We start from the raw sequence: 21,424 nt of genomic DNA on the forward strand, positions 1-21,424 counted from the left end.
TTGCTCCTGTGCGCGCTTACGTGAGATATACGTCCATGTGAAAAATAAATAAAGTAGGTTAATTTTTATAAATGCAACCAATGGCGGATCAAGTCTTACGAATTGATTCGTGTTAAATGTTAAAATTCCACTTTTTAAAAAAAAAATCACAAAAATAACTGACAAATTTATGGAAACATTTATAGAGACATTTATTTATGGAGACAAATGAGTTTTTGTTTTTTTTTTGTTTTTTAAAGTAGAAATTAAAGATAGTAGTTGATTGGGATTTTATTTCGAAATATTCCAAACATATTCCCCTGGAGTTTATTTCTCCCTCTCTGCAGTACTTTTATTATTACGTTATTATTTTTATTTTGACAAGGCTTCAAAGAGGGGTTTGTGAAAGCATTTATATCATGGCCTTAAACCCGACTTTAGCAACTTTAGAGCCAATGCAACATGCATAGGTCCGGAGAAAACATAGATACACATGTGACGTGCGTGATGTGCCTACCTTCCTGGGGTGGGGGGTGTCCTGTAAGGCTCAAGCAGTAGTTCTTCCTTTTATGACCTTTTCCTGTGCCTAACGGAGCTGGGTCCCTGGTGAATGTGAGACACTCTAGATAAGCCATCAGATTAACTTCACCTCGTTTTTCTTTTCTTTGTCTTGTCATCTTCTCCTTATTATTTATATGACAATTAATATTAGAATTATCATTTTTGTTGTTAATGGTCGTGATGACCATTCCCAGGTCTAAGCCTATGGCTACAATATAGAAACGTATTTGCCCCATTCCTGATTACTTGTTTTTTTTTATATTTGTCACGTTTCAGATCATCAAAAAAAATTTAATATTAGACAGAGATAACCAGAGTAAATACAAAATGCAGTTTTTAAACGATGATTTCATTTATTAAAGGAAAAGGCTATCCAAAGCAACCTGGAGCTGTGTGAAAAAGTAATTGTCCTCTTCTTGTTAAATCATGAATGAACTGTGATTCACCATTTATTTATTTGAAAAGTTGATTTCAGTTTCAGTAGCCACACTCAGGTGTGATTACTGCCAGACCTGTTAAATTAAGAAGTCACTTAAATAGCACTTCGCTCTCGCACTGCTGGCTTACTTGTTGTTCCTAGAGTATTTAAAAGTAGAATGGGAGGGAGAGGCTTCAGTTTTCAGACCCCTCTTCGGTGGAACCAGCTTCCGTTTTGGATTCGGGAGACAGACACTATCTCTACTTTTAAGATTAGGCTTAAAACTTTCCTTTTTGCTAGGTGACCCTGAATCCTCCCTTAGTTATGATGCAATAGACGTAGGCTGCCGGGGGATTTCCATGATGCATTGAGTTTTTCCTTTCCAGTCACCTTTCTCACTCACTATGTGTTAACAGACCTCTCTGCATTGAATCATATCTGTTATTAATCTCTGTCTCTCTTCCACAGCATGTTTTTTATCCTGTTTTCCTTCTCCCACCCCAACCGGTCGTAGCAGATGGCCCCGCCCCTCCCTGAGCCTGGTTCTCCCGGAGGTTTCTTCCTGTTAAAAGGGAGTTTTTCCTTCCCACTGTCGCCAAAGTGCTTGCTCATAGGGGGTCATATGATTGTTGGGTTTTCTCTGAATATATTATTGTACGATCTACTGTACAATATAAAGCGCCTTGAGGGGATTGTTGTTGTGATTTGGCACTATATAAATAAAATTGAATTGAATTGAAATCAAGCCTGTTAGACAAAATGAAGCAGGCTAAAAAAACCTCAAAAAGCAACACATCATACCACAATCTAAAGAAACTCAAGAACAGCTAAGAAACAAAATCATTGATATCTGTCCATCTGGAAATGGGAACAAAGTTGTTTATAAGGCTTTGGGATTCCAGTGAAGCACAGTGAGCCATCACCACAAACGTAGAAAACTTGAAACAGTGGTGAACCTTCCTAGGAGTGACCAGCCTACCAAAATAACTCCAAAACATGTTGATGACTCATCCAGGAGGTCACAGAAGAACCCAGAACAACATTTAAAGGACTGCATGCCTCACTTGTCTCTGTTAAGGTTAGAGGTCATGAAAAATAGCATCCATGGGTCAAGGAGAAAACCAGTGCTGACTAAATGCATCTTGATGATCCCCAAGACTTCTGGGAAAATATTCTGTGGACTAATGAGACAAAAGTTTATTTTTGGAAGGTGAGTCCCATTACATCTGCATAAAGCTCAGCACAGTATTTCATTAAAAAAAAACCCCACCATAGCAACAGTAAAACATGGTGGTGGTAGTGCAATGGTCTAGGGATGCTTTGCTGCTTTAGGACCTGAAAGGCTTGCTATTATTGATTGAATCATTCTGCTCTCTACCAGAAACTCCTGAAGGAAAGTGTCTGGCCATCAGTTCATGCCCCCTCAAGAGGACAATGATCAGAAACACAACAATCCGGTCGTTAAGTCTGACGTCACTAGCCATGTCTGGGCCTAAACTCCGCTGCAGGTCCATATATCAAACGATCACTATGGCATTACTGAGAGTTGAAAAACTGTCTAAAGTCTTTCATCTTTAATACCAGGTGTAACAATTGAGTTTAACATCCAGGCATCCATGAAAACGGAATTTATGACATTTAACGGAGTTAGAAGTTAGCAGGAAGTTAGCTCGCTAGCTTCTATCTAAATACAATATAGCATGTCCTGACTGCGGGGTTTTGGAAACAAATTAAAACGTACAGCTCTGTTATCACTTCCAACATAAATGAAGACAGAAAACTAAACAGCAGTGATGTTTGTAGGGTTACTGAAGTTGGGCTAGCTGGTATATAATTATGTGCTACGTGACCGCTAGCGACACAGCTATGTTAGCATAATATAAACAAGCTCAATTTTTTTCCACTCGATAAAAGTTAATGTGAGTGGTCAGGAACAAATGTAATCGCATGCCAGGATGCTGTTAAAAGACCAAACTTCAGCCAGGAGAACAACTGAGATAATCCATCCACAATACGAGGTTAGTCATTCATATACTGCTGCATGGGCTGGGCTGTAGTTACATCCTAAGGTTTTAAAAACTGAGCTTAAATAAATGATTAGCGGTAATAAAAGCCGAGGGAGGTCAACAGTGATCACTGACTGTTTTAGGAGCTTTTTTTAGGAGCTTTTTGAGATTAAATAGAAGAAAATACATAACATTAACAATGTTAACAACACAAAAGCCATATTAAACGCAGACTACTTTAGGCCCGGAAGTAGGATTCGTCATGTCATCACTTAACGACCGGATAAACCTACCTCTGAATGGCTAAAAAAAAACAATGGGGTTTGCGAGTGACCTAGTTAAAGTTGATACCTTAAAAAGTCTATGTTGGAAAACCCCTCAATGTGGTGAAAATACTTGATGTGAATGACTCATTGGCAGTTAGCACAAACATTTGATTGCAGCTCTTATTTTTTTCACACAGGTCAAGGAAGGTTTAGGTAATTCTTTCACTTAATAAATTAATTCATCATTCTTTTTTATATGAATAAATGAATGATTTAATTAGGTATCCCTCTGCTCTGTTTCCTCCTCATTCACTGTAGCTGGAGTGCTGTGATCTGGTTCAATCTGGGTGACCTTTGGGAGGGGGCTGCAGGAGTGGGGGCTCCAGATCACTGCTCCCATCCTTTGAACCTCTGAGTTACACAAGACATCAAAGTTACTTAACTGCTTATAAACAGGCTCCCTCTTCTGGGTCTGGGGGCTGTTTTGAAGGAGCTCACACTCCCAGTTGGCTGCCTCTAATCAAATCCAGGGGCGACTCAGAGCTGTATACTGATCTAAACATGAGAATGATCCAAATCATAGTAACCAGTAAAACAGAGGAAAAGTTCTGCTTACTAACCACAGAAGAACATCACTGCTGATCAGTAAAACCTCTAGGTTTGGTTTTGTATAAGTTTTTTCAGTTTTATGATGTATAAAAGTCATGAACAAAGCATCTTACCCTCATACAACACTTACTTGCGATCAAAGCATTTGTTTATCATTATATGAAGAATTTTTACAGTACAAAAGTCTTGATCGACCCCTTGTTTCTTCCAAAGAGTCAGACTTTCTTGTAGTTGTTTTTTTGTTTTTTGTTTAATTTTTTTGTTAAGCTCTAACAATGACCTAAGACTCACTCAAGGATAAAAAGGGCACCTAAACCAAGAGATGAGCGAGTGTTGTGTCTACACATAATAGACAACTTAGCAAAGATCTAATTTTAAAGTGTATCTTTAGGCAATTTACATGTATTACATTGTACATTGTATCTTTACAATTAACATGCAGTCACAAATAAATAAAAGTTGAGGAAACAGGACAAGAGGAGGACAAAAGGACCAGTGGAAAGCCTAAAAAACAATCCACCGCAGATGAACAGTATTTGGAAGTCATCTCCTTATGAAATAGGAAAAAAATCTAGCAAAGACCTGACGCGGCTGATCTACTGTTCACTGAAGCTTCATCACAAATGGTCTCAGTGGAAGCGTGGCTTTCAATAAGTAAAATATGTAAAATCAGATCTGGATAGAAAAACAAACAACTGAACACCATCAGTCATGGATCAGCCTCCTCAGAGCCCGGAGCTCAACATTATTGAAGCAGTCTGTGATCATCTTGACAGACAACAGAATAAAAGGCAGCAAACGTCCAAAGAAGAGCTTTAAAAACCCAGATAGATAGATAGATAGATAGATAGATAGATAGATAGATAGATAGATAGATAGATAGATAGATAGATAGATAGATAGATAGATAGATAGATAGACACCTTTTATGAAAAGAGGCAAAACCAATGCTTAGGTGAAGATCAGCAACAATAATACATGTAATAATATTTTTATATATACTAATAAAACATTTTTTGTATTCATGACTGGAAACTGAAAATATATATTTTCTAATCATTAAAGTTTGAGTAATAACACAGGAAGTGAGAGGCTATAAATGGAAATTTACACAGCACGTCAGAAATCATCTAGGCTGCCCTAATTCTTCCCAGAATATTGAGCCGCATTTATTCAAAGGCAAAAAAAAAAAGAAGAGAGTTATTGTGGATTAGTGTGAGGCTGCTCCTGCTCAAGTTAGCCATGTGGTGCCAGCTGTGGTTAGCTTTGGCTCATGGTCATTTTCATGGCCTGTATCTGGATCCTGCAGGGAGAGTCTGAAACCCTGAGATATCACTAAGCACCAAACATGTGATCATGAGAAGTGTGGAATTGAGGCTGGCATCCGGTCAATGAAAGCACACCCTGGAAACAAAGAATGACTGTAAATATCCACACTTTCTAGCTAAATTTTCTCTCAAATAGGGTTTGAAAGCTGCTGTAGCTGGGCTTTATGGAAAGAGGTCCTGTAAGTGAGTTCTCAAAGAAATCTGAACCACAGCTTGAAATTTTTGTGTCAGGGGGATTTCTCTGCCTGCTGTTGTGGTCATCACCACACCTAAACATGGAACTTTCCCTAGAGCTTCCTAATGATTGTTTAAAACAGTGATTTCCAGGCCTTTTTGCCTTGTTTTTGACTCCTCGTCACAGGTTAAGGCCTTTAGAGGTAACATATATTATTAGAAGCAAGGAAGCATTTTTCCTCTTGAATTGTCTTAATAAAAACATTTTTAGAGGTCTAAAGAAGTAGATATACACAAAAAATAAAGCATAGCAAATAGTTTATGCACTGCAAACACTCACAAACTAGAAAGCTAGAGAGGCATTTACAGCCCTGGCAGATGTCTCTGAAGCAACCTTTAATGGGACGCAGAGGAAATAATGTGCATTAAATTGTGCATCACGACTCCAACGTATCGAAATCAGACCTGAAAGTCTTCTTTTAATGACGCTCGCAGACTTCCTCGTCCCTGTTTTCCACTCAAACGTTGCCCAAGAATGGCTGAACGCGGCGACTGCGACAGACAGATGATGCTCTGTGACATCGTACACAGTTTGTCAACTCTCGAAGGCAAACAAACACGGATGCTGGTGCGTCTGTGAAAATCGAGCTGATAGAGTGTGACAGGCAGCAACAGTGCCTGCTGGGTAGACACTGATTCAGTCAACAAAGCCTGTAAATTTGGAGAAGACGGGGGCTTTGGAAATATGATGTTATGAGTGAATCCTGGAGGGGATTACATCATATGTCTGCTCACCGTGACAGACATGCCTTTAAGCAAAGTTATAAATGCACCTGTCCACCCACATATCTGCGAATATACACACCTTTGTGAGAGATTCCTTTGCCACAAGTAGAAGATGAAAGCGCTCGGGTCATGTTTGATTTGAATCACTTTGCTGTTTTATTCAAACCAGTTTAACCATAATCTGATCCTCTGATCCCACCAGTAAATTAAATTCCACACCTGCTGCTGGAGCACATCGACCTGAAAGCCAGAGTCTGAAGTGCATCTTCACTTTGTCATCAAGCTTTCACTGGATCACAGTGTAATTATAGCATAATGATCAACTTCATTTGTGCTGCAGCTTTCAGCAATGATGATTAAAAGTGCAAATAACTATTTGTACTTTCTACTCATTTCAAAAGAGGATCATCACTTCATATAATGGAAGTTTTTTATTTCAAATATCAAACTGATTTGGGCCTAAATCACGAGCCTATAGAATTTGGACAGAATTTTTGGTGCCGATATCAACAAGATTCGGTGGGCAGAATCAAGCTAGTGCCAGCATAAAGGTAGGGATGATTTTTAAGTGTCTGATCATTTCAAATGCAATATTTCTCACTGTATTTTTAGTTGTGGAAGCAAAGTGAAAGAAAAAACAAAAATGTTTGTATTTCTATGCTCTAATATCCTTTTATTAGCACATGAATATAGCATGAGGTTCTTAGCTTTGCACAAAAAGCTAACTGGCAAAAACGCCCTTCAAAGACGATTTACTTTCTTACTTTGAGTACATGCTTTTCACTTTTACTTGAATTGTTGAAACAGTATTTAAATTCTAACTAAAGTATTTTTTTGGAACACGCATTTGTACTTTTACTTACCTAAATAATTTGTGTACTTTTAACCCCTCTGAAGACAAGGACGAACAAGAAATCCTTACTTCTGAGAAGGTTAGGTCTGGGAATATTTTCCTAAATGATACATTTTCCAATTAAAAAACAAAAACACTACTTCAATTTTTCAATTGAAGAAAGAGAGCCAGAGATGAATAATAACTAATGATTAAATGCAGACTGGTGTATAAACACATGAAAAAAGGTGAGTGAAGAAGAACAGCAGCCTAGGCCTATCGCAGCATAACTAAGGGATGACTCAGGGTCACCTGATCCAGTTCTAATAAAAAGCTTTATCAAAAAGGAAAGTTTTAAGCCTAATGTTAAAAACAGAGAAGGCGTCTGTGTCCTGAATCCAAACTGTTCCACACAAGAGGGGCTGGAAGTTCAAGGCTCTGTCTTTCATTCTATTTTTAAATATACTAGCAAGTCAACTAAGAAGGACCAATTGGAGAGAAAGCGTAAACAAACATAAGTAATAGTGAAACTAGCTTAATCTAATGATATGTCTGTAAGAAAGTCATGAATTACCCTTAAGTGATTTAAACCCTGCAGCAAACAAACAATATGAGGGTCAGAAAGAATGAAGGTTTCATAAGACTAAAGTGTCAGAAATATAGCAAAGAGGCAAGCCATGGAGAGCATATTCTAGCTCTGCAGCAAAGTCAGAGCAACCAAAGGTCAAAAATAGCAGAATTATTAACGTTTAGTACCCAATAGTGAAGTTCCAAAAGCAGCCCAAGTGCCTTATATCAAACACTCAGTTGAAATGTGTCGTTTGGCTTCTCAAGCTCTCGAAACACTTATGAGTGATATCATTTTGACATTTATCAAACCTCGTCCTGAGAATTTTTTTGCAAACTGAAAGACCTCTTTAATGACTGTCTAGGAGTCAGTGTACAGAAGCTTATTTGGATTTCTTTAGAAGATTTCTGTAGCACATTGTTTAGGATAAGTGAAGAAGCTGTAATAAAGGTGTGAGGCAACAAAACTCAAAATCCTGCTGCTGAGCTTTTAACACCTAGCTAAAGGAGTGACCCCCATTTGTTCTTACAGCCCTTCAGAGGCCACCTGTTAGTTTTAGAATACATTTTAAGGTTTTATTGCTGTTTTTTAAAACTCCTGCCTACGTGTACCAGCTGCTGCGTCTGTATGTGCTCGCCCTATGCCTGAGACCTTGTGGCAGGGCCTCGTCAGTGGTCCCAGCCACATGTTTGATCATTAAAGGTGATTGAGCCTTTGCAGTTCAGCCTCCATGACTGAGGATCTCAAAATTGTTGTGTTAATTATTGTTTAGCACTTCCCTCTACAGGGTAGCGCTTACACATTCACCTAATGAGCAAAATCTCGCCATTCTGATCACAGGAGGACACACAAACCTCTTTGGGATGGTGCCATTAATCTGGCATCCAGCATTAAAAAAAATCTAACAAATATGTAGAGCTACTTGCTGTGACGAACCCTTGTGAATGAGGGAGCAGTGGAAAGCTTCTGTTCTGTTTTGAAGAGTGCTATTTAACTACATATAAAGTAAACTAAAAGCTTCTTTTTCTGCAGGTCTTAAAAACGTAACCTCGGTGCGATGCCCCAAACTGAAACCCTATCAAATTACAGCCAGAGAAGGGCTACTTGATAATGTTGATACCAAGTAAGTTTGATACATGCATGTAAAGAGTAATTTTCTACTCTGTTAGCTGTTGATTGTCAAAATCTCGGTGTTAAGTCAGCGCTGACACTATGCGTGCGGTGACAGACAGAACTGCTGTCTGGAAATTTAATGGGAAAGAGGGAGAACAGGAGGGGGAAAAGTGCTGTGAGAGACTTCTTTCTCATTTGTATTCATTGCTTTGCATGGATCGTCTGGCCTCGCTCCCTCAGACCTTCCTGTGGTATAAATCCCATCAGCTTTTCACAAGTGTCCATCAGACAAACAGAGCTTGTAGATGGAAACAGGAGAGGCTCATCAGTGGATTCAAGGCAGTATGAGCTAAAGCGGAGTGTAGGCCCACAGTGACAGAAACACGTGTCTTATTGTGCTTTAATCTGCTGTTATATACAGTTAGATCCATAGGTATTTGGACCATGGCATTTTTTTTCTAACTTTGCCTCTGTAAACCACCAGAGAAGATTTTAAATCAAACAAATAGCATGTGATTAAAGCACAGACTTTCAGCATTTAATTCAAGCTGTTTAACCAAAGAGGATCAAAAGTAATTGGAAAACCAGCCATCAGTTTCACACCCAGGTGATTCCAAGTGTTGAATGCCTATTTGGTAGTTTTCCACTGTCCAAAGAAATATTATTGCATGTGAAGTGAAGGAGGCCATCCATGGCTGAAAAACCAAAATAAACCTATGAAAGAGACAAAAGGCTGAATCAGAGAAGCTGTGTCAAATACTTATGGGCCTGAATGAACACAAATGTCACCACTTTAAAGTGGTGCAATGAATGAAAATGTAACTTCAACCACTCTGAGTTTCACTAACATGAAGCTGAAAATAGGAAATCATGTAATGTGGTCTTGAATGTGCAATTTTTAGGTAAGTGGTGCTACTTTGGTGTTCTTTAACCTGACTTTCTTCAATATAAACAGCGTGTGGATATGGGCGTAACAGGTGTTGGTGTTTACGAGCAGCAAACAATGATAAAGCAGCAACCATGCTCCTGGTGGTACCACACAATCTCAGCTTGTTACAAACCTTACTGCACTGACTAATGCCAGTGGTCAGGGGAGGGCTGTAAGTGTTGTGCAAAGAAGCAGAACTGTGAAAAGAGGTACTCGCTTAAAAAAACACAACCCCCGAGCAAGCCAGCTCTCCAGTGGTTGCTTTAAAAGAGCTTTAGCCATTGTTGCATCGAGCTACAGTTTCATTTATGACTTCACGGGCTGCATATTTTTCAGCACAATGGCTAAAACATTAGAATCACACACAGTATAAAAAGAAAAGCAGCTTTCTGTGCAGCGCTACATGTTTAGTGTGTTAGAAAAAGAGGCGCTAATTAGCCAAAACCACAGGCTTCAGCTGGGTTTGTTTTTACAGGTACTTAGTCATAAAAATGAAATGATTGCATCTTACTGTGTGTGTGTGTGTGTGTGTGTGTGTGTGTGTGTGTGTGAGAAAGAGAGAGATTGCGTTTATTTGTTTCTTTGTCCGCCAACTCCTCCTAGAACATCAGAAGTTGAGCAACCAAACTTGGCACACAGGTTCATCTCCCTTTAGGCTTCTGAAGGTTCTTATCTATATCAGATAATTGCATCATGCTGCCTAGCAACGGCCTCACAATGAGTTAAGACGGCCTGTTTATGGATTCGTGCACTGACAACATCTTATGAAAACATCCTATAGTCTTAATTTAATCACAGTAAAATCTGCTTTATATCCAAAGTGTTGAACTGTGCATGATATATTATGACATCACCACATTGCTTGGCAACCACCTAGCAACGGGTTAAAATTATCTATTTTTAGCACCATATGAAAACATCCTGTTGTTTTAGTTTCACACCTTCGCAAGATTTCATCTATAGCCATAAAACCTGATTTATACATGCCTAGCAACCACCTAGCAACAGCTTAAATCAACCCACGTTTAACATATAAGACCTCCTTCTTTTCTTTTTTCACATCTATAAATGTGAATACCAGTAATATTAGCATGCTAACACTCCAGAAAGGTTCAAGGACTACTCTAACATGGGCAAGTACTAGTTTAGACGAAACACACACACACACAGACCAGATCCACAAATTGTAATTTCATGGGTACACAACAAGAGGAAAAAACCAAAATCACTAGGATACAAAATTTTACTGGGTGAAGTAAAAGGTTTGAGCTGCTGATATTCCTACAGTCAAATTTCAAGACAATCAAAAATCCGAACTGAACAGTGGCACTCAAGGAAACGTAAGCACCACCATAACCGGTACAGGATTCATCATCAGTTGACTGTGATGTCTAAATTTCAAGGGGATCCATCTTCATGGAAAACAAAGACAAAGACACACACACACACACACACAAAGAGAGACGAATTTTATGGCAAGGTTTTATTTATTGAAATTTTACTTAAAGCACCATCAGCAAATCAATGACACAAGTGCCTTTATGAAATATTTACAAACATCTTTTGGTATACTGTATTCTCATATTTACAGTGCAGGATCCCGCACAATACTGACTGACGCTATAAGAAAGTAGAGCTCACATTTGGATCAATGTTACAACTGCTTTGATTCAACACTTTCAAAGACAAAGGAAAGAATATAAAGTGTTCAGTCAACGAGTTATTTGTTATCTGTGGAGAGATAAAAATCTTATCGGGTGCAGCTTTCTGAGAGCTGCTTCGATGACGGGAAATAATTTATCCAAAGCTTTAGAAACAGGCTTTGAGATTTCAAACAAAACACTTAAAAAAGTTGCTTTTCTGTCATGCATTCAGCTGGATATCTCCCCTTTAAAACCTCCAGCTGGAGGGACTCATAGTGTAATGCAACAAAATGGCTTTGAGCTTAGGAAAAAGCCATAAGCAGAAACAAAGAACAGTGCAATCTATGATGGAGAGGAGAGAGATATTGACCTAATTGTAACATCATCAGTTACTACATTATGAATCTGAGCCATAAAATACTGTACATGTACCTGGCAGCATATTAAAGCAGAACACCATGTGGTGTGAAACGGATCACAGAGAGACGGTTTTGGTTCGGTTGTTATATGCTGCTGTTCACTAACGGCTATCAGAGGTGTTGCATTAGAAAAAATTTGAGGTTGAATTTTTGTTGCTGTTTTCCAGCAAAATTGTAAAAATGAGTGTTAAGTGTTGTTGTTTCCAGACAGTCACATGGCTGGATTATTGCTGGTGGAGGAGGTTCAAACATCAGTGCTGGCTTGCGTTGTGTTGACAGTGTCTCCTTTAACCTGCAGACAGGGAATCATGGGAAAGAGAAAGAGGTAGACATGTCAGACTTAAAGGTCAACCTTCTAAAATGTAACTCCAGTGTCCTGTGTTTGCAGCTGATGTGGTAAAACTGACACATTCGGGTAGTTTTTCAGCTGATATTTGGGATCAAAAGGGTTTAAATTACAGCATAATTCAGCCCAACTCCATCTCTAGTGTGCCACATTCACTGACTCACAGTGCCGTACAGTCCATCACAGCCTCGTTGCACACATGGTAAGCACTGGTTCACGCAGCATCAAAGAAGGATCACTAATCACAAACCTCAGACTCTGGCAGCAACAAAACAATAAAACCTTCACTTCACAGCTCCTCTGCTACCCGTGAGCTGAGCTGGAAAGGTGATGATCCCACACACGACTAAAAAAAACATAAGTGTGAAAAGTCAGAGCGGAGGTGCTTAACTTGAAAGCAATGTTTGCAGTGGCCGATATTCATCCTGTTTTCCTGAGCATATTTGGCAATGAATCTATTCTTGTGTAGAATAAAGGTTTCACACGCTTTAGAACCAAGCATCTGCATTTTGGTGTTTTTCAGCTCATTGTTTTGCTTCACAAACATCAGAAACTGCCTGTTTAGCTCTGCTCTCAATGCCTTTCACAGCCTCTGTTCTTGCTACACACTAACCAGAGCTTCATATTTGAGTGGTAAATAAGCTGATGAAGAGGTCTGGTATGAAGCTGTAGTTGACTGAAGCACCTAAAAGCATCTACATTCATGGGCAACATAAATGAAGCCTGCAGGATCCTCGAATTAATCACTAGGTTAAAACTGGTCATGAGACTGGTTTTCGTCTGAATGTCACAAAGGTTAAACTTATTCTAGGTTATTTTAACAAACTTGCTTTCAGCAACACTGCATATGCTTTCTTTTCTTACTCCCAGCCACCATTGTGCCCGAGTCACCGTGGAAATTCACAGGTCTGACAAACAGGGCACAGCTGCCACGCTAGATGGCATCGCATTGAGCAACCGCAGCAACACCAACATCACATTTACTTCTGTTTTGAGATCTCTTGTGTAACCTCGTGTGTACAAAGTGCCTCCTAGTTGAATGCAAGTAACCTCTAGCCCTTGTACAGCTTTGGAAATAAAACCCTGGGAAAAAGCAATGTGTAAATGACGTTGGTCAACAGTTCGCGGAGCGGACCTTGACCTCGCCTTCCCGGCTCTTCCAGTAAAGGAGACTATTCCAGGGTTGAGTTGCACCACACTTCCACGCATGCCTGTTGTAATCACTAACAGATGTTAGTGGTGTTTGCGCTTTCAAACATGTGCAGTGACGAAAGGGTCACAGTTCATCAGTCACAGCTCTGCTGAAAACCAGCTGGTGCATCACAACAAACAGAGGCTGGCAGCAGAGAGGAAACGGCTTGGAAACACTTTTTATTGCCCGAGTCAGCTGTTGATCTGTGTTGTGTTAGCATTGTTGTGCAACATGCTATAAGTAATTTGTTTGCGCAACGCTCTGTGTTTGTACTATGAGAAAATCTATATTAAGTGAAGTTTTGTTAGTAGGCAGCAGGAAAATGTCACTCAAAACTCTACACTTCTTCATGCTTGATCATCATTTGGTTTAAAAACACATTTTGGAGATCTAATGATCTAATATATAAACAAATCCTAAGTGAGGTTGCAATTGAGAGAAATTATTCTCAAAATAGTCTGTAAATGTTAATAACTTGATAATATGCACAGGTATGCTCACCTTAAATTCAGTTACAGACATTTAGAGTCCTCTGCAGTTTCACCTATGCAAAGAATTCAAAGAAAAGTCATGAGATCAGTCAGTGTGGAATAAAGCAACTTCAGCGTAAGAAGCTCTGCTGGAGATTACTTGATGTAAACAACAGCGACATCTGCTGGATAAACTGTGGCACCTCCTTCACGCCTCTCTCAAACCAGCTGGGTCTTTCCCTGTGCGGGTGGCTCTCCACGTTGGTGGAGTGGTTGCAAAAGTCTGAGCACCTGTCACTGCACTACACTATGATGCTCAGCTTGCGTTTTATCTTTCGGTTGAACCAGTTTTTGTCTGAGAGCATTACTTTAGCTCCAGTGACAGTGGCAAGACTTTTTTTCCACACCCTAACTCATGTCATGACTCACATACGATTAATGGCATGTCAGTGACCTTCAGGACAACCTCCAAGGGCACAGCCTCCCTCGCTGGGGCTTAAATACCTGTGACGCTTGGCCAGTTGTTTCAGAACTGACAGAGTCTCTTGGTTAAGAGACAAAAAGAAGACCTGGTGCCTTCTTTTTAGTCACTCGACACCACCAAAACCTGGATGTCAGTGAACTTCGACGTATTTCTTTTGTGATCTGTATTTCTATCAGATTCCTAGCCACAGTATTTTTGTTTCCAAATTCTCTTCTTCATCCAGTGAAACCTACCATCCTTTTTCATCCACTCGTCCAACTCTTCCATTTCGAGCTCGAGTACAGAGGGCACGTCCTCTTCAAACATCGGCCTGAAAGACGCAAAGAAGGACTGAGAGTCATATTTTTTTTCTTTCTTTTGTATCATCACATCAAATATAATTTCAAAGGACTTCAGAGCCACATTTTTTAATCTTTAATAAGTCGGACTTAAATAAAAAAGAAAGACGTGTTTGTAGTATTATAGTAAAAGATTGCACAGAAGCCAGGGGGTAGTATATGTTTTCTTTACAGCTCTCAGTATCATTCAGCTGCAGCCACAAGCAGGAAGTTATTCTCACAAAGCGCTGAACATCGAGATGATATCAGTTCTTTAACAGGTTCAATAAGCAGTTGTAGCAAAATGACATGGGTGACACTTACATCGGCACCTTCTCTGTACTGGATCCATCCAAATATGGATCTTCCTTACTCAGGTCTACAAGCAGAGAATATGCAGCAGTCAAGGCCGCAGTCATAAAAAAACAAAAAAACAAATCAGATAATCTGTACATTGAATAATAATAATAATACATTTTATTTATGAGCGCCTTTCAAGTCACCCAAGGACACTTTACAATAGGATAAAACACTTAGTAAAACAATGGCAGAATAAGAACAATAAAATAAAGCACAAGATAAAATGAACAAACAGTGGATTCACAGTGAATATGCAGATTTGAACAGATGAGTTTTGAGTTGGGATTTAAACTGGGGGAGAGAACCAATATTTCTTATTTCAGGGGGCAGAGAGTTCCACAGCCTGGGAGCAGAGCAGCTGAAAGCTCTGCTTCCCATGGTGGTGAGGCGGAAGGAAGGTACAGTAAGCTGGATAGAAGAAGAAGAACGAAGTGAACGGGCAGAACAAGTGGTGGTTAACAGGTCAGAAAGGTAAGAAGGAGCGAGGTTATGAATGGCCTTGAAGGTGAGCAGAAGAAGTTTGAAAATTATCCGGAATTTCACAGGGAGCCAGTGAAGTTCCTGAAGAACAGGGGTGATGTGCTGGTAGGAGGGGGTTCTGGTGATAATTCGAGCAGCAGAGTTCTGAACCAGTTGAAGCTTATGGAGGGATTTTTGGGGGAGACCATGCAGAAGAGAATTGCAGTAGTCATTAAAAACCACCAAACACTAAATTATTTCAGATACTTCAGTCTATCACCCCCAGTCCTTCACTTTTTGTTTGTTTTTGGACTTTTTGTTTTTCTCTGTGTACAGGCCTTCTAGATTCCCTGCACGTCTTCCCTGCCATCTGGATTTCTGTGGATGTGTGTGAGTGAGCATGAGCATTTTGGAGTGGACTTTCTGAGTGAGTTGTGGATTAAGTTGAAGCTCCACCCCCTGTGTTATCTGTCTCACTGTATATATGTATATATCCTCACTTGGTGTCACATTGTAAATAAACCCTCACCTTCTCTCTAAACTTCAGAGTCCTGCGAGTGAGTCCTCTGCCTAATAATCTGTGACACCAGGATTAAGTGAGAGAAGTGAAACTTTTAAATATTCCCTCCTCTGATTGACATACCTGGATTTCTCTTTTGTTTGTTCCACCTGCGGTTGATGAAAATGCCACAAACTATCATGCAGATGATTAAGACCACCAGCACTGCAGGGATAATGATAATGATGGGGTCCAGGCCTGATGATTCAGTTTCATCCATGGAGTTTTCATCTATTGATGTGGCAACTGTGGAAGGAAGACAGCAGTTTAATCATTCGTTTCACCCAGGCCTCATAACGGTCTTAAAATTTGTTCACTGGCATAAAAATATGCAAAGAGGGGATTTTCACAGGAATTAAAACCATGGGGCATTACTGACATTACATTCAATTCAGCCCAGTGACTACTACAGTTGCACAGGTGATAATTAATGCAATCATTACTCATGTGGTAAAAGAAGCAGTCAGTTATACATACCACTACCGGAGGCACTGCCTTCTGCATGAACCCCGAGTAGAAACAACCAGAAATTGTGAGATGGTTTCATCCAAAATGAAAAGGGAGCAAAAACAGAACAAATGATGATAAAAAACAAAGCAAAGCATCATTCACATGTAATGATGGGGGGGAAATGATTTCATGTAAAATAAAAGCTGCTGTGGACCCACCGTACAGAGTCCCATTTGAACTGGTCTGATTGATGACTATACTGGTGTCAGTAACAACTGGGAACAACAGAAAGAGCAGATGTGTTCATACTCCTGGACAAAAGTATGTAGATATCCAAAAAGTGTGGTTGCTAAGCATCTAAATTGAAAACCAAATACAAAAAAGATGCTGTAGTAACATCATAACAGTTTTTTTTATTGTAATATGAAAGAAACAGAGCAACAAAGAAAAACCTAATATCGTAAAGCTAAAAATATCCAATATCCAGATTACTGCTTAAGTAAAAGCAACACAATTACCCCAATACGAGGCCCGCTTTCATTTTTAGCAACAAAACGTAAGTAAAATTTCTCTCTTTGCAGAAACCCGAGGATGTGTTAAAAAAAAAAAAATAGTGTTATTGTTGTCGTCGCTAGAGTTGAACTAGGGTTCAGGCATCGTTCAAAGGGTCACAAGATAAATGCGAGGCGACTGCGGGGAGAGGAAAGAAGAAGAACGAGGTTTCATACCATTTCCTGAAGCTGTTTTTTATGATGTGACACATTCACTTGGAGGTTTGTGATGATTTTAAGTTTATATTGGGCAGGAAATTAAAAAAAAAAATTGTTCCATAAGCTCCCTTACAAAATTAACATTGATGAAGTCCAAAGATGCTTAAATTCTTAGTAATTTTAGTTAATGTGTAGGCAACGCCTGCACAAGTAACTGAAAAGCACTCTCAAAGTAAAAACAAATATATTTAAATTAGGCAGACTCCCAGAGAAAATACATTTATCAGAGCTAAAACCATAAACAGCAGAAATAAATTTAAAAAAAGAAACGAAATGAAAAGAAAAAGAATACAATTCTGTGTTAATTTGAAAAGCATAAGCCCCTCTCCTTCCTCCTTTACAGTCACTGAATGATTCATGTCATGCTTTCGATTAGTGTTGTACATTCTGAAATGATTCAGAGTATTTGAGGGCAGGGACGCTAATACTCTGAAATTTTGTAAGAATCGCTGGCTGCATGGGTCATGAGACATTAAAGCGTGTTGTGTTGTCTCTTTCGTGGGAAACGCTGATCTAAAAATTAGTCACTACAGCTTTAAAATAAGTACAGGAAAGTAAAAGCTACTTTAATACACCTTAGTGGCAGAAAAAAGCAATAAAATGGCTGTATTGATAAGTAGAGGCACGCATGAGTCTCTGAGTGAACATCGCAGAAAAAACAAAACACTTGTAACACATTAGAGGAAAAAGTCATAAATACTCGCGATTTTTAAAAAAATTCATATTTTGCAGACGTTCGCCACAGTGTTGGAGACTCTGGGATTTTCCCCCATTCAGCGAGGTGGGCACCTGACGTTTGGTGGTGAAGTCATGCTCACTGTTGGATGTTTATCCAAGAGAACGTGTTGAAGTGGGTGACAGCGTCTGCAGAACTGCAGCTGAGTGGGCTGATTAATACTGAAACACCGTCACATGGTGGGATTTCTTTCCCCTCTTTGCAAGTTCAGACTTGTAAATGCTTAATTTACAGCCCAGCCCACAGGCTCAGTGCAGACCTGAGGAGAAGTGATTCTTTAAGGATCTGGAGGAGAGGGGAGGGCTCTCCTCATTTTTGTCCAAAATTTCAGTGTAAGTGCACTCAGGAACTCCAGTACGACAGAAAAAAAGATTAAAATCCACACCAATGTATATAAATACATTGGTGTTAAGTTCTGCTGTAAACTGATGCATCAAATAAATGCTTAAAAGACACATAAATTGAAGTAAATTTTAATTATATTATTATAAGATATTGTTTCAATAAAGGGAATTCAAGGCAAAGGTTATACATATATGCGCGCAGGTTACTCTCTATGGTGATCTTATGAGCAAGTATCTCTTTTTTAACTTCAGGCCTTCAGTTAGAGATATCAAGATATCAAGATTGAGACAAACTAAGACATCTGTTTCTCAGAGCACTGACAGAAAAAACATGTCCACATACTTTTGCAGCATATTATTTACACCTCACCTGTGGTTACTGTGTCATTCCCTGACCCGCTTTGTTCCATTTCTTCTTGGCCAAACCCTGTATTTGGACACAGCTCGTTACTTTGTGTTGGGGAGCTGTTATGTCATTGAAATTGGACGGCGAACACTTGAAAGTAAAGCATCTGCAGCATTTCATAGCAAAAGTGAAACACACCTGGGGCTGAAGACTGTTACTTCTGCTTGAGTTCATTGGCAACATTGTGAAAAACAGCGAACCCGAGTCAGATCGCACAGGAACTCAGCACTTCCGTCTAGTTTAGTCCAAATGATTGCAAAAAAAATCTAAACTGTTGCAAAACCGAGGACTAGGAGGTGATGATGTTGAGCAACTGGTTTAAAGCAAGTTTTCCACTCAGTAAAAAACAATAATGTTGTGTTGAAACTGTCCTTTTCAGAGTGTACTAACTGTAGACTGTGACGCCTGTAAGAGGCAGCTTTGGCTGACCTTGTTATAGACTTATAAAACTATAAAGACAGGTAACTGATTTCTACACATGGCGCTCATCTCACAGTCAAACCTGTGACTCTTCTAGCCCTATACTGTCAATTTCTGCTTGTTACATTTTAACTATAGGAGAAGTTTTTTTGATTTTGAAAGCGTGAGCAATAGGAGCCTTTGATTTTCAGTCAAAAAGACGTTCTCAGAGTGCCCCAAAAGAAAAACTGAAGCGCACAAATGGCAAAAGCGGGGAGGAGGCAGGAAAGCGGAGAGCACTGCTTTGTTTGAAAGTAAAGAAACTAATGTCCCCGGTCCTACCTGTCCCAGGCAGCACAGTGGTCAGCAGCAGCAGCAGGAGCAGGGGGACCTTCACCCTCGGGGTGCTCATGTTACCAATCCAAGAGACAGACATAGTGCCATTGTGCGCCCGCTTCCTTCTGTACTGTCACAGCATCGCACTTCCTGATATGACTTAACGTTAAATAGAAGAAGAAGAAAAACGATTCTCTGTCTCACTCGCACACCCTCAGACGCTCTGAGATGTGATGCAATCAGCTGTGTGCTTGTAGCCACACGCCTCATGGCATTCTTGGTGGTTAGGTATGCAGCTCAACAGAGTGAAGGGGGAAGCTGAACAAACTTTAAGGAAGGAAAAAAGGAAGAAAAGAAAAAAACAGGTGGCGTGAGCTCTGCCAAGAGAAGAAAGCTGTCACCGAGCTACCGCATTAAATGATCCAAGTGTGAAACTGCTGCGTGTCTGCTGTGTCCACTATAGCTGGAGCTTGAGCCACTGTTTGTGGTGAAACACTGATCATGAACCTCAGGGTCATGCTGCCTTGGTTATCAGTCAGCTGCTGTGGGTTCTTGGCCTACTTTAAAAAGACCACAGTTTCTCTTCTCATCGTTAGAAATGCGACGGTGATGTGTTTCAACATGACGGCCGGGCTTTGCGATTTCCATCAGCTTTATCTGTTCAGATCACCTCAAGAGTCACGTGGGGATAAAATGTATACCACAGAATTACTGTTCGATTCCCATGAAAAGAAGAAGAATGAGACTCTGTTAGCACAAACAAGAATAAATGAAATGATAGAAAATGAATATCTAATTGAATATAAATGGACATAGAGAAGTTGGGCTGCATGTTTTGAGCGTTCTGATATAAATGTTCAGTAAAATTTTCATAATTATGGTTTGACATGATATGAAGTTAGCACAGGTTTTCTATTTGAGCCTGACTGAAGAAAAGTAAATGTCTTATCAGATTTTACAGCCACGAGTCAAGAATCAAACCCCTGCAAACCTCATGGTGCTGCTGAGAAGGCTTCATCCTTATGGGGACAAGAAAGTCTGCATTGCACCCACTTGCTTCCCAATACACACAACAGTGCATACACCCACCACATCACCACCTAGTAGAGTTTTCAGCATTGAATTGGGGAAATGGGTTGTGTTTTGGGGTTAAAATAGATGTGCTCAACCGTGTGAGCCTCGTGTTTGAGACTGTTTGGCCCAAAAACCTTGAAGACCAACAGGTGTAGCTGTGGCTAAAAACCATCGGTGTCTTCAATAAATAAGTCTTTTTAAAATTCCTTACAAAACAAAAAGCATCTGTCAATTTCGTCAGTAGTCGCTAAAAAATATTTTTCATGTATCATTTTAGCCAGCCAGAAGGCTCAATCGGGCCCCTGCATAGAACTTTTGCAGAAGTCTTCTTCTTCGTCTTACTTATTTCTTAATAAAATACAAAACCAGAACTGTTTGGGTAATATGGTGGTGCAGTTGTTAGTGCTGTTGCCTCACAGCAACAAAGAGTTCAACTGGGACCATTCTGGGCAAATTTCCCTGTTTTATTATTTTTTTGTGGTTTCCCTCTGGGTACTCTGGCATCCTCCCAAGTCCAAGGACAGGCAGTTAGTGGCGTTGGGTTAACTGGTGATTCTAAATTGTCAGTGTGAATTGTTGTCTGTCTCTCTGTGTTAGCCCTGCGTCAGATCAGTGATCTGTCCATGGTGTACCCGCTTTGGACCCTATGGTAGAGAGGCAGAGAATGAATGGAAATGTGCAGGAAAATTATTTTTATATCTCAGGAGGTTGTTTGAAAAACCTACCTTCAGCTGGTTTCTTGCCTCCGCAGCAGGTAGCTTTGCATGTTTGATGTGGCAGAGTTTGACCCTTCCTGACACAACACAAAAGATACAGGTGGTTTGAATCAACAAGAAGCAAAATGCTGATGTTTCACACCCCTGATTTAAGACTTTACCAGAAGCAGTGCTTAAAAGGCGTGCATTAATGTGTTTAACAGTGAGCGTCTTTTCTTGTTTTGTTTTGCTCTTCAGGCCAAACCGATTTCTCATTAAATGCTTATTAATATTATTATTATTATTATTATTATTATTATTATTATTATTATTATTATTATTATTATTATTATTATTATTATTATTGTCTATAAATCAGTACTAAAAATTTTGGAAG

At 39.6% G+C, this 21,424-nt stretch overlaps 1 protein-coding gene across 2 annotated transcripts; it reads right to left on the reverse strand.

Annotated features, from left to right (window-relative positions):
* Nucleotides 1-11,036: 11,036 nt before the first annotated feature.
* Nucleotides 11,037-19,478, reverse strand: tmem154 (transmembrane protein 154). Of its 2 annotated transcripts, none has more exons than XM_082537766.1 (9): nucleotides 19,265-19,478; nucleotides 18,488-18,544; nucleotides 16,486-16,542; nucleotides 16,295-16,312; nucleotides 15,902-16,063; nucleotides 14,764-14,818; nucleotides 14,356-14,432; nucleotides 13,670-13,712; nucleotides 11,037-11,922 (listed from the first exon to the last, which is right to left on the reverse strand). In XM_082537766.1, the coding sequence occupies exons 1-8, from the start codon at nucleotides 19,356-19,358 to the stop codon at nucleotides 13,681-13,683; spliced, it is 552 nt and encodes a 183-aa protein (XP_082393892.1). In that variant the 5' UTR covers nucleotides 19,359-19,478; the 3' UTR covers nucleotides 11,037-11,922; nucleotides 13,670-13,680. The 2 variants fall into 2 exon arrangements, with proteins under 2 accessions (XP_082393892.1, XP_082393891.1); XM_082537765.1 differs by having other exon boundaries at nucleotides 16,295-16,315; nucleotides 19,265-19,474.
* Nucleotides 19,479-21,424: the final 1,946 nt, after the last annotated feature.

Source organism: Aulonocara stuartgranti (genome assembly GCF_965226115.1).
Source record: "Aulonocara stuartgranti genome assembly, chromosome: 6".
Classification (NCBI taxonomy): domain Eukaryota; kingdom Metazoa; phylum Chordata; class Actinopteri; order Cichliformes; family Cichlidae; genus Aulonocara; species Aulonocara stuartgranti.

Excerpts from the sequence above, each read along its gene's own strand:
- tmem154 (XM_082537765.1), bottom strand. The coding sequence starts at position 19,358 with ATGTCTGTCTCTTGGATTGGTAACATGAGCACCCCGAGGGTGAAGGTC. Across the intron at positions 16,543-18,487 it reads GAATGACACAGTAACCACAG|TTGTTACTGACACCAGTATA; the intron begins GTGAGGTGTAAA and ends TGTTGTTCCCAG. Across the intron at positions 14,819-15,901 it reads CAAACAAAAGAGAAATCCAG|ACCTGAGTAAGGAAGATCCA; the intron begins GTATGTCAATCA and ends CTCTGCTTGTAG.